The sequence below is a fragment of the Rutidosis leptorrhynchoides genome, chromosome 9 (assembly GCF_046630445.1).
Source record: "Rutidosis leptorrhynchoides isolate AG116_Rl617_1_P2 chromosome 9, CSIRO_AGI_Rlap_v1, whole genome shotgun sequence".
NCBI lineage: Eukaryota > Viridiplantae > Streptophyta > Magnoliopsida > Asterales > Asteraceae > Rutidosis > Rutidosis leptorrhynchoides.
The window spans coordinates 340181329-340194704 of record NC_092341.1 but is presented as its reverse complement, the minus strand read 5'-3'; the positions used below and the strand labels follow the sequence as shown (position 1 = coordinate 340194704).

The following is a 13376-nucleotide window of genomic DNA, read 5'->3' as shown; positions in this document are numbered from 1 at the left end:
TGTATGTAGACAAAATTATGCAGATAGTCTATGTGGTTTACCCAAAATTCCATGTGCAATCCTTGCACTTTTTCTTTACATTCATGGTTTTTTGAATTGTATTGTTTTGCGTGGCTAGTCCCTCTTGACTATCATTTTTTTTTTATTAATTTCAGTGTCGTGCCAAACATATGAGGGTATTTTTGTTTTTTATTCCATTTTCAAATAACTCATTTTTTTCGCTTTCAACCATCTCATCTTCATTATCTCAAAATTATAAACCATGATTTAATAAAATCTTTTATAATCAAGTGTTGTTTTTTTTATTTTTTATAAATGATACTTAAACATAGTTTTAACTACTTCCGGCCAGTTTTCCCTTTAGCTAAATAGTCAAAATTTAACTTACAATATGACTTTTTTACACGTAATTAGGACAGTTCAACATTGTAATTATGGGTCATTTTTATATGGTGGATAGGAAAGAGCGGTGCAAGGTGCGGAAATGGCAAGATTCGACGTGTTCATTAAAGACATTTGAATTCTTTTGTGTTTCTTTCATCGGTTTCGCGTCTTCTTGTTTTGTTAATCTTTATCATATGTTTTTCGTGGTTTTAGTTTGCTTCTTAGTTGTAGTTTAGTTTCAGTTACCTTTGGCGCAACTCGGTATAGATAGTTCGTTGAATTTGCTTTCTAGGTACGAGCCGCACCAGTTTCTTCTTTTGTACTTCTTGTTGATTTCGTTTTCTTTTCGAAAACGTTGTCAGTTATAAAAGTTTTCGTTATTTTGCCGAAAAAAAAAGATAAGTGTGTGACTAGCTATAGGAATTAGTTTCGGCGTTTATACCACAGTTCGGCGTTTATGTCCAATCGTTGCACACTTGTTATATTTGTTTGTATAGTGTTAGTTCTATACGAATTTCAGGCGCCTATGAATTAGTTTCGAGGTTGTAAATTCAAGTCCCGTCGTGGACAATTTTCGTCTAAAAAATAATAAATAAATAATACACTATTATTCATCACAACAAACTAAAGCTAGTGTTTTATTAAGCTTATGTCTTCCATTTCCAGTAATCTGAAGTCGAAGTAATCCATTTCCTTACTTTAAGATATGTAAACAAGTCACATATCCTTCCTATCCATAGGCATTACAAGAAGCACAACTCACTAACCTAATAACAAACTGAATCCACAACTACAAGTCCATTAAGGGGGAGTTTGAGTATGCATTTTCAGAATGATTATTGCAACCTCTATAAAATCTGAAATCACATAATCAGTTAATTAAACCCAGCGACATACAGGCATTACAACAAATTTAGCTCGATGATCAGTCTTCAGACGGCTATTATCTTCGCCCATGTTTCTCCAAACTTAGGATTTTGAGTTTTGACATTAGTTATTTAGAGAATTATAATCATGATCTAAAAAAACAAGTCATCAAATTTGTCATCACAACATTCACAGACTTACAGATACACATCAGTTCACTTTATTTTTATTTTTATATATATATGAATATGAATGAATATGAATATGAATATGAATATGAATATGAATCAATAATGCTAATGGATGATAATTGATATGGGTTACCAAAACAATGTGATACACTTGAAAAAAAACCATAAACTTGAAGCTAAAAAGTTAGCAAAAACAAGATAAAATGACCAGAAATCACAAGACTTAACCTTTCCCCTACAAATGTCAATATTTTGACTGCGCAACAACCAGGAGCTGCCATCAGTATCAACTTATAGCAGAACTAAGTCTTCCTTTTCTTAAAACGCATCAGCAAAAAGACCATATAGTTTCTTACAGAAACTAAAACATCAGAGAAACACATTACATCGACCTTTTAGGAGACTCGCTCAAGGTGAAGCTAGGGAAGTTATCATAATCCTTCATGCTCATATATGAAACCCTAGGAGAAATCGGGCTTCCACAAACAGGAGAACAGTGTCCACCACCAGGCCAATCTTCAATTACAGGCTCACATATCTCCTCGATATCAAACAGCATCATGACATCATCATCCTGAAAAGTACAGACAAACAAAGTATTTTATTCCGAACAATACATTTAAAGACAAATTGGGAGCTGATCCAAATCAGCAAACTCACCTCAGACTTTTTCGGTGGGAGATTGTGTGCAGCAGCAGTAGCAGACTGGAAACAAGCATCTGTGATTAAACAATAACACTAGGTAAGTTACATGCAATCCAATCCAATCCAATTAAACATCAAATGCATAGTAAAATATCATGGATTTAAATTAAAAAGTATACCTTCATCTAACCCGATGATTTTCAAGAACTCATCCATATCCATTGATTTGTTCTGTGATTTAATACACTTTTCATGATTGTGAAGGAACCCTTCATCTGCAATGGAGTAAGGAACGTTTTCATCTTCAACAATAGGTATTGCCTGTTTTACCAGGCTCTTTTTCTTTAAACTCTGCTGCTGATTAAACGGTTGTTTCACAGAGTTGGTAAGATCACCAAGTGCTTTCCTCCCACTAACTTTTGCTTTTCCCCCAAGAGAAACATTCATCTTTTTGGTGACACTAAGATCTTCCCCAATTGGAATCACATTATTTGTGTTGTGTTTTCTTGATGGCTGAAGAGCAGATGGCTTCCCAGAGTTCGAAATGTCGTTAAGTGCTTTCCTTCCTCCAAGACCAGTTTTTTTCTTCTGAACAGTTGATCCATTCATCTTGATTCCTATATAACAAACAGCAATAAGTCCACAACATATAATACAAATAAATTACATCAAGAAATTAAGATCAGAAAGAGGTAAAACCCAAAACATACCATCAAAGTGAACACTGAAGTTCTGGTCTTGAGTCAAACGATTAGAGTGCAACGCCATATTTCGCAATTTGTATAACTTCTCTGCAGTCTTCACAATGAAAAAGAAAAAAAAAATCAAGAAATTGGTTTACTAATTACAAGCAAAATTGTAGATAAATTAGGGGTTAATCAACAAACAAACTACTAATTACAAGATCCAGATTCAATTTCTTCAATTACAGGACACACAGCAATCGCAATTTTTTACAATTTGAAAACCCTAACGAATCTAGGGTTTCTCGCCTGAATAAAACTGCACCAATTATTCACCACTAAAGCATAATCATACACCGCAAACCAATATTTTAATTAAATATTAAAATATCTAAACAGAAAACCGAAATTCAAACAACGATTTCAGTAAATTCAGATACGAACTGTAAAGTTAGGGTTTCACAAAAAAAGATTGCTTACAAAAAATGAATCTATCGATTTATGCAATTCAAATACTAACAGATAAAGTTAGGGTTAAGATGACTTACAAACAAATGTGATATTATCGATTGATTTTGGATGAGGATTTTGTGCTTTGAATACGATTTGCTTGGAATGAGTTTTACAGTAATTTAAAATGGTTTGAGAAACCGTTCGGTATATAAGGAGTGGGGATGACTCACTCACAACGGTCATATTTTGTGTGAGCTATTTTTACCGTTTTGCCCTTGCTTTAGATTAATCTTGTGTGGTTTGTTGTGGGGATTAGTGTATGGGAATCAATACGAGAGATAATGGTAATAATAATGGGTATTATTTTGTGGCCAGGTATCAATGGTTGGGTATGGAAAAAATATATCATCTTTTATAAATGGATTTTCAGTTTTCAAACATAACGTTAATTAAAATTAAATACTGTATAAAAGTTTTGCATGTAGTTACTTGATTTAAATTGACGGTTATGGATTTATAGAAAAGTTTATGCACTTTATTTATAACCTTTAGAATCGTCATGAAAAAAAATTCAATATTAATTATCATAGTTTTTGATATTTTCACAATTTTTTCAATTATAACACAAGTGTCCTTTAGTAAGTTGAATTATTATACAATTAAATAATGCAAAATTGTAATGAATTTTAAATGATACTATAAAATATCAATATCCTACTTGAATTTTTTCTTTTTTTTTTCTTTCTTTTTTACTTGAATTTTTTCTAAGGACGGTTCTTCAAGCCATTGTTAATGCACATAAAATAATTGTACAACCAAACTGCTACAAAATAATAACTAATCATTATCATTATCTAGAACTAATTTAAATTCGTTATATTCGATACAAAAATAATAAACACTAATATGCTACTCCCTCCATATAAATTTCATCAAATAATGCATAACATAACACAAACAAAAATATATTAAGTCAAAGTGGTTATAGAAAAAGTTAAAAAGTGAAACATGGACTATTAAATTGAGAGTGAAGGAATATATTTTATCGAGTCGACTTTTTTTAAACTCTCAAAATCGTAGTAGCTTATTATTTTAAAGACAAGTAGTTAGAACCACAAACGGGAATAAAAACCACTCACCGATCATTTTCCACACACTTTCGGGTAGAAACCTAAACCGTATTACAGAGACTCGATCCTTAAACCATCCGAAGGGCCGGCGGAGCGAGCCAAATTCCTGAAATATGGGTCGGTAAAACCTCCTCGGGACAATCTATATTCGGGTAGATACTCAAGATATTTTTAAGAGAGGAACTCGAACTTAAGACCTCTCACCTCATCCAATACACAAGGTATTGGGTGTACCAATAGGCCACAGGGGCTGGTACCGCAATAGCTTATTTTAGCTAAACAAGTAAGGCGTAGAGATTTTAGTAAGTCGTAGCTAAACAAGTAAGTCGTAGGCCACAGGGGCTGGTACCGCAATAGCTTATTTTAGCTAAACAAGTCGTAGGGCCTGTTTACCTTTTTTTCTATTAAGTCAAGTTATCCATATAGATGAGTATATGGATATAGATGTCAACATGAGATAATATAATAAATATAAGATGATGTTTACTTTTATTACTCAATAAAATATCTTAATGATGAGAATGACAACTTTAGCCTTTTCTCATCAATTTTTCAATTGAAGATCTGTATAAACAACCTCTTTGACAAAACAGTGATAATGATCTCCAAAGTTATTTACTAATATTACATCTACTTATAATACTAAAGAATCAAATGAACAAAATAAATATAAATATAAGAAAAATAAACCACGTACAACAAAGAAAATGAAATTAAAAATCAACGACTTTCCAAACAAATAGATCTGTGTTTTCGGAAGTCCATACGCAAATAATACAAATAAATAAAATCATCATTATCATATTCATCAATCTCTCAATCGGAGATCTTCGTTTGTCGACGATTGATTTTGAACGTTATCGGAGCAGCAAGAGGTAGTAGTGGCGGTGTTAATACCAAGCCGATGCGTTTTCCTAGATTTGCGTTATTGTTGGTGTAAATTTTTCACCTCGTTAATAAAACTGGACATATAGATGAGTATATGGATTAAAATGAAAAAGGTGCAGCAAAATATTGGATCGAAAAGTTGTAAGATGAAAGAAGGTGAGGGTATTGGATTTAAGATGAAAAAGAAAGAAAAGGAAAGATGAGGGTAAAGATGGAAATGAGATGCTATATCCAGAGGACATGGGTTTTTCACATGAGCCATACAACCCACCAGACAGTTTGAATTAATCAAAAGGTTCCAAGTAAACGCCTACTTTTTCTGACCGAATAATTTCTTCAAAGAATTAATCCAATTAAGTCCTAAGTAAACAGGCCCGTAGAGATTTGAGTTAGCGACCAAGTTGTACACCTTCACGTGCGTTAACATTATTATAGATGATTTATAATCGATCATAGCTTATTAGCTTATTATAAACAAAACGACGGAATAACTCAACTCACGATCAGGAAAATTCAACATGGTCATACAAATTTGAGTTTTTGATCTCATCATCGATTAAAAAATGCAACTTTAGTACTAAAGAAGAGTGATACATGAAATTTGGCATGCTAATACTTTACAAAAACCCAACCTTAATGCCAAGCCAAGGCATCAAAGAAAGTAATACAATTTAAAGGAGTTGCTTGACTTTCTTTTCCAGAACTGGAGGATCAACATCAATGCCCATATTAGCAGCAGTTCCTGCAATGATTCTCATTGCTGATTCGATAGTCGTGCAGTTCAAATCAGGCAATTTTTCTGTTGCAATTACACGTAACTGCTCGATTGTAACTTTTCCCACTTTTTCCCTTTGTGGATCCTTGGAACCCTTATCCACTCCTGAAAGATGATACAAAATTTAACATATATAATCAAAGTAGTTGCTCATGAATCATGAAATGAACACGGTATGGACAAACGATTATAGGTGTGAATCAAAATGATGAAATTTACGATCAGTTATAATTTTGCTTGTTATGTATCCCATACTGTACAAGAACATGCAAGTGTAAAGTATAAGCAACAGATGGGCCAGGTTGGGTGATGGGTCAAAATTGGTAACTTTTGCTTGAGGGTCTGATTGGGTCGAGGTAGAGGCTGACCAGAAAAATATCTTTTGTCAACTTTTGGTAGCTTATTGGAAATGGCTTAAGGTAGTATAAGTCATCTCTTGTTAGCTTATTGAGAATATCATTAGCCAATAAGCTTAACATATGAGGTTGGGTTTGAATTCGATTGTTTTTAGGGTATAAATATAACAATGATCACTAAAATACCTGGCAAGTGTCATTTTCAGTTTATTTTGGTTCCTGGTGGTTTTCGGTTATAATGATAATTAGAAGTAAACTGAAATGCTTTAGTTAATTTGGTGCTATTAGGTTAACATTGCTACAGGTTGTTAGTTTTGATGATGTGTTTGCAATGAATAGAAATATTTTAATCCGGGTAGCTTTTTCGAATTACTTTGATCATATGCGGTTTTTGGATTCTATAGCATCAGTCATAAATAACACAATGAGTGCCATACCCATCTGACATTTATTTACAGTAAATATATAAATAATATCCTAATAAGTGAAAACCAATCGAAAACTACATATACAGTATACAAAAGAAAATTGTGAAATCAAGCATGGATCTGCACGATGGAAATGTTGCACCTATTATAAGGCCAATCTCTTATGTGATATGCAACGCAGTCTAAAAATTACAAATTTCGTGGTAACATTTTCCACTAATATTTTTCTGTAAACATATCAAAACATTTGCTTGTTTTTATTTGTAGAGATACTTGGCCCAGATTTATTTCACATGTATATAAAGAATAGAGAAAGGCAGTAACAGCATTATCACAGTAAATAACTAATTCTTTGAAATAAACAAATCAATAGATTGGATGCTTATAAATTAGTTCGGATAATTCTTAACCTTTACTAAAGTTTATATAGCTTAACAATTAGTAATGTTACGTTGTTGCTTAATTCTCATTTTGTTTCTAGCACATGTATTTTGATATTCACAAGCAAGAAAATATATTTAATAAGGGAAAATGGTTTGGATAACAGCCTTTAACAACCTTTTTCCACCGTAAACTACCACCATCACCACCCAAATCCCACCTTCCTTCATTAAATTCACCAATATCCAAACCCTTACATGTCTAATTTTCGTTTGTTTTCTTTCCCTAATCTCCCCTCTCCCAATTTTACTCCGGTCGACATCTCTTCTCCTTCGTGCCCTAACCAACCAACTCTTGGTTCTTTATACGCTTTTATTAAATCTTCGAGCGCTAAACATGTACACGATTTGGTAGAGGTTGACTTGGAGGTGTCGGGTTCGGTTCGGTTGGGGGATTCGGGTGCTACAAATTGTGAAGTTTGGGTCTCGGAAATCTCGGATCTTTCCTGTTTGAATCGAGTTATTTCCAACTCTTTCAACCAACAATTGTTAGCTTCGACTAATCGGTTTATTATGTCAAATGGGGACGTGAATGTTACTGGTGTAGATCAAAGTGAAGATGAGGGTAATAACATTAGTAATGAGCATCCATTTTACTCTTCACAATTTGAGGAGGTAGCCGTTAAGTTGAATCGAAAAAATGATGTTTATGTTCCTGTTTTGGGGGTACCAAATGTTTCAACGGTATCTAAGGTTTCAATGGCAGCTACTGCTCCTGTTTCGGTTACTACGATTGGGTAAGACAAACAAGATAATATTTTACATATCAAGTTTGGTTCTTTAGATGATTCTTTTACTTCACGTTTTAGCTCAGTTGTATACGAGGGTAATATATCAGGGTTGAAACAAGGTGCTGATGTAGATGGGTTAGATGGTAAAGGTGTTGATGAGGTTTCTGAGCATGGTTTAGGGCCCAATTTGGGCATTAGTATTGGGTCACGATTTGTGGAGGCTAGATAGCATATTGTTAATGTCGATTCTGATGACGTGTTGGAGCCGAATGATGATAACACCACGTTTGCAGTAAGATTGGATCAGTTGAAGAAGGAGAAAAAGAAAAAGAAGGAAGAATTGGCAAAACGTTTGGCCGAATCGAACGTTGAAAGACCTACACTGGTTTTGATTGGTCGGAGTGGAAGAAGTTATTGTGACTGCGAGGTCCCATCGTGCATAGGTTTTTGTAAAGCGTGGTATGTCTTGAATAAAGACGTCTCGAGCAGTTTACTTAGTGAAGCTAATCCGAGGTCAAGAAAGAAGGCAAACGAGGCCTCCATTTCGGGCGTTTATAAGCTCAAAGATAACAACGACAACTAGGATTATGGAGACGCAATTCAAAGCTTGTTTATGGGTTCTCAAAATGGAAGAGACGGCGGTTCATCGACATTCGGGGAAGGAAATATGTCTGCGGATTTCACAGCTTTTGATGAAATGATGACACGTTTGGCTGATGAGAGTATACCGGGTGTTGGATCCACTAATGTGTTATCTTACAAGATAGAGAATCGGTCAGGCAAGAATACTTTGAAAGAGACGGTTAACGGCAAATTGAAAAGGGCGGGAGTGCGGGACCTAGAGGTTGATCGATGCGGTTCGTCTTGTGTATCTCGTTTCATTTCATTTGGTTCTTACGTTTTCATGTAGTTTCCGGTTTTGTTCGGTTAGTTTGTTTTTAAGGTGTTTGGGATGTTAGGGGAGATTTCGTTTAGATAGTTGCTTTGTGCGAGCTTCCCCGTTTTCCAAACGCCCTCGGTTCTATTTAAGTTATCGTTATTTTCGCCAAAAAAAAAAAAAAAAAAAAAAAAACAGCCTTTAACAGCAAGATCATAAACATTTAACGTATTATATTGTTATCTTAGCTGTGTTTAACACAATGTTTACATTACTGTTTACAGACCGGAATAACGTCAACTGAAGTGTTTTGTTGGTGATTATTTAAATTGTTTCTCGATAGTTTGAAATGCTAATAATATGTTGTACGATGTAAATATTTTGGGGATCGTATTCAGTGTTTTAACTGACTTTACTTGCTGTTTTCAGCATGATACTTTCCATTGCGTATTGTTCGGATATCCTTTTTAGAACCAAGTGGTTTTGATTGTATTGAAATAAGTTTCATCTGAGGAAGTTAGTATTTTGTATAGTATAAATTGTTCAATGTTTTCTAATACGGAGTACATGTAAATATACTTTGTTAAAGCTTCTATAGGTGATTATAGATAATGCATCACTAAATAACACATGAAACACATTAATACAAAAGTCAGTACTATATGATACCTATTATAGATACAAAAGTATAGTAAGTATTTTTAAAATTAGTTTGAAAATATAATACCTGCAGCTTTAAGTAGCAAAACTGAAGCAGGAGGAGTCTTCAACACAAATGTAAAGCTTTTATCCTGCAAATTCAACCAACCACACACATACACAATTTCATTATACTTAAAAGAACATAATATATAATAATAATTAAAGATAAATAAATAGATAAAAAGAACTAACATCATAAACAGTAATTTCAACTGGGATAATATAACCAGCTTTATCAGCAGTTCTGGCATTATAATCCTTACAAAACGCCATTATATTAACTCCCTTTGAACCCAACGCCGGTCCAACTGGTGGGGCCGGTGTTGCCTTCCCTGCTTCTAGCGCCAATTTTATTATTCCGGTCACTGTTTACAAACACACAAAACAGACCTACACATTATTACAATTATAACAAATTATTATAAAATATGCTAATGCCTAGTTCAATAAGTGAATGAAGTGAGTACCTTTTTTGGCTTTTCCACCAGGTTTAGGTGGGGCCATGGCTTTGATTGTAAGAGGCCTTGAAATAGCAGGACATGATTGCTTTTTTTTGAGGTGAAACTGAAGAGATATGTTTGAATTTGAAGATAGTGGAATTGATGATATGAATGATGATGAGAGATTTGGGGTGTGATTTTGTTTTGAAAGGTTAGATGAGATTGGGTGATATGTGGATAATGAAGATGCCATTTATTTATTTCTTCTTAATTTTCAGTTTTCTGAAAGTGGAAAATGGGGAAGATGAATAAATAAAGGGGATTAGATTAGATAGAATGAAAATGCAGTCAGTACCTTATCTGGCTCAAGGTTTGTGTGGATTGTGGACTAAACTCACTTTCGGCCCAACTTGAAGCCCATGTTTAATTATTAAATTGTCAAAAATGTACTGTAGTAATATAGACAAGTAGATAGATGGATAATTAAGGATAATAGTTTTTTCAATGTAACAAAATCACGATAATCATAGAATAATAGAAGATTATTTGTATTTTTGTACGGATAATCCTCATGATTTTGATGAAACATTTTTCTTCGTTTTGTCATGAATCCAATGACAGCGAAGGTGAAAGAGGGAATCACTTTAGGTGATTCTAGAATTTGAACTTTTTTTTTAACGCCGATGGTAGAATTTGAATTCACATGTAGTGTGCTTTTGGGATGAGACTGAATTAGGCAGACAGACGGGAACGCATAAAATTTTCCATGTTACTGTGCAGTTTAACTGGGTTATTCCATAATCATTTTGAACCTTTTTTCCTAATCACTTGAAGACATGCTATTAGTGAGGTTTGAACAACTTTGGTTGTAAGATTGAATTTAAGGTGAGCCATGCGAGTGATGGTGACCAGTATGACCCTTAGACCACAGATATTGGTGATTGTGACGTGGAGTGGGTGAGGTGCACTTTATAGGTGTAGGATTTGCTAGAACCACACTCCATAAAGAATTTTGGCTAAATGTACAATATATTGTTGGTTTTACACCATACAAAATCTTCTTACAACATTTATAACCTAACAAGTATCTACCATGTCTTCTGAAGAGCAAATAAAAAAAAGACTAATACACTTGTAGCCTAAAAATATTGTAAATTTTGCTTTGTGACACAAGGTGAAATTCCTCTTCCGATCAAAATTAGCATTTCCTTGAAGTTTCAGACATCACTTTCGCGATTCTCGGAGGATGTAGAAGATGACGGTTGCTCTTTCTGCTGTTGGGAGGTAAGTGCTTTCAGCTGCTCTTCTGTGATCTTCAAGAGGTCCTCGCTCGAATATAATCTAGACCCGTTTGCTAAACCAAACAACAATTAATTCACATTACAATTACAACAAGTGAGCAAGATAATACATCAACAAACAATACATTTTCAAACAAAGACTGTTTGTTTATCTGAATCCAGAAACATATAAAATATTTTTACTTTTATTATATTAGTAATTAGTAATTAGTAATTAGTAATTAGTAATATTAAGTGTAAAATAGTAATAGTAAAGTAATTAGTGAATAGTAATAGTAATATAGTAATAGTAGTAGACGGTCACTAAGGTATCTGGATGTAACAGATTACAATGGCCCTTAATGAAGTAACAGAAGTGTACAAAAACGACTATGACATGTAAAATTATCATGAATGAGTATTTTGAGAGAAAATTGTTCTGTCTGATATGTCTGGACAGTGTGTGTGTGTGTGTGTGTGCATACTAAGTATCGTGTTTGATCATACTCACAAGTCTAAGATCATCTTTAATCACGACAAAACAAGGAAACCATAATGATATGATCAAATGTTTAAAACGCACTTGAATAAGAGCAAAACATATTATAAAATGTAACTTTTCATACCGAATGATAGGGGAAATTTAAATGAGTTTAAAGAGTACTAACTAGTGTCATCTGTAGGCTGTGAATCCTCCGTTTCCTGAATATCTTCTGCACTAACAGCAAGCGTTGGTGTTGTGGCCTGAGGATCCTCTTGGCTATCAGCAGGAGGAGTTGTAGTTGCCTGAGAATCATCCGTGGCGGTAGCAGGCGGAGTTGTGGTTGCCTGAGTATCATCCGTGGTGGTAGCAGGTGGTGGTCTCGGCGTGTTGGAAGTGTAATTTTCTTGTTGGGGATTCTTTAGCTCATCGAGACCAATCTCTTTTTCAAGCGTGCTCTTGAATTCTTGTGAAACTTCCTATATTCATTCAATTCCAATGTTTGACTTAGCACGCAAGCAATCGAAATAAAGCAAGTGGTTATTTTATCATATGATTCCTACAGTCCCAATAAATAAAAATCATTTTGAGAGTGCACATCTAAGTATCTAACCACCCTAAAGCAAGTGTAGGTTATATTTGTTCGCATTACCCGAAGCTCTCTGATTGTTGGTTGAAATGCTCTCAAAGTTTTTCCCAAATTTTTAGCAACCTGTAGGCACATAGCAAAATCGTACATGTATTATAAGTTATAAGAATCTTATAATTCAAAACAGATATCAAACAGTACTCACATCTGCAAGACCTTTAGGGCCGAAAACCAACAAAGCTACGACTCCAATCACTAAAGCTTCAGGAGCTCCAACTCCAAATAAAGATGCAAACACACCGCCCTTCCCTTTACATTTTTTTCTCTTTTCTGCAACCACTAAATCAAACCAACAATTCAGGTACTGTTAGAACACACACACACACAGACTGTTTCAACCCCTATGAGTATACAGATACACTTTGACCTGGAGAGTCAAACATGTTGCATTTCAACTTCAAAATTAAAACGGAGTACTACTATAATTCCCTTTTTTAATAAAATAATTTACGGCCCTATTAATCGAGGCAACAGCAGTCGTCGATTTATTGGCGACTTGACTGCCGCTTAGTGGCTAAATTGAATTTCAGGCTTGATTTAAAACCTATGGAAATTTGATTCTACCATTTTCATGGCGTCTTCTTTTTATTTATTTTTATCATGTATGTATTTATTTTATTCGCTGTATTTATTTATTTATTTCATTTTATTTAAAGTATTTTATTTATTTATTTCTATTCTTATTTGTTATTGTTTTATTTTATTTTCTTCTACCTTTTGGGCCGGAGGTCCTCCTGGAAGCAATCTCTTTACCCGTCGAATAGAGGGAGGGATGACTTTCCCTACTCTTGTGAGTGTTTCACTCGGGATGGAGAAATGATTTCTCTTTATTCTAGGATAGAGGAAGGATTGTCTACGTCTCACCTCCCCCATACCCCATACATGTGGGATTGGGTATGTTGTTGTTGTTGTAATTTACTGTGTATTATACTCACAATTAGATAGATATTAGGCACAACAATGTCAGTAATTGATT

General features: G+C 34.1%; 3 protein-coding genes across 3 annotated transcripts; all 3 read right to left on the bottom strand.

Annotated features, from left to right (window-relative positions):
• Positions 1 to 1575: 1575 nt before the first annotated feature.
• Positions 1576 to 2699, bottom strand: LOC139865589 (uncharacterized). The gene is made up of 3 exons (XM_071853661.1): positions 2267 to 2699; positions 2103 to 2161; positions 1576 to 2016 (listed from the first exon to the last, which is right to left on the bottom strand). Exons 1-3 carry the CDS (start codon positions 2694 to 2696, stop codon positions 1825 to 1827), a joined length of 681 nt encoding a protein of 226 aa, XP_071709762.1. The 5' UTR covers positions 2697 to 2699; the 3' UTR covers positions 1576 to 1824.
• Positions 2700 to 5912: 3213 nt separating this feature from the next.
• LOC139867274 (large ribosomal subunit protein uL11c) lies at positions 5913 to 10313 on the bottom strand. The gene is made up of 4 exons (XM_071855617.1): positions 10018 to 10313; positions 9743 to 9915; positions 9576 to 9639; positions 5913 to 6121 (listed from the first exon to the last, which is right to left on the bottom strand). Exons 1-4 carry the CDS (start codon positions 10241 to 10243, stop codon positions 5913 to 5915), a joined length of 672 nt encoding a protein of 223 aa, XP_071711718.1. The 5' UTR covers positions 10244 to 10313.
• A 681-nt stretch (positions 10314 to 10994) lies between these two features.
• Positions 10995 to 12783, bottom strand: LOC139869115 (sec-independent protein translocase protein TATB, chloroplastic-like). The gene is made up of 5 exons (XM_071857440.1): positions 12754 to 12783; positions 12546 to 12704; positions 12404 to 12463; positions 11939 to 12230; positions 10995 to 11344 (listed from the first exon to the last, which is right to left on the bottom strand). The coding sequence occupies exons 1-5, from the start codon at positions 12781 to 12783 to the stop codon at positions 11208 to 11210; spliced, it is 678 nt and encodes a 225-aa protein (XP_071713541.1). The 3' UTR covers positions 10995 to 11207.
• Positions 12784 to 13376: the final 593 nt, after the last annotated feature.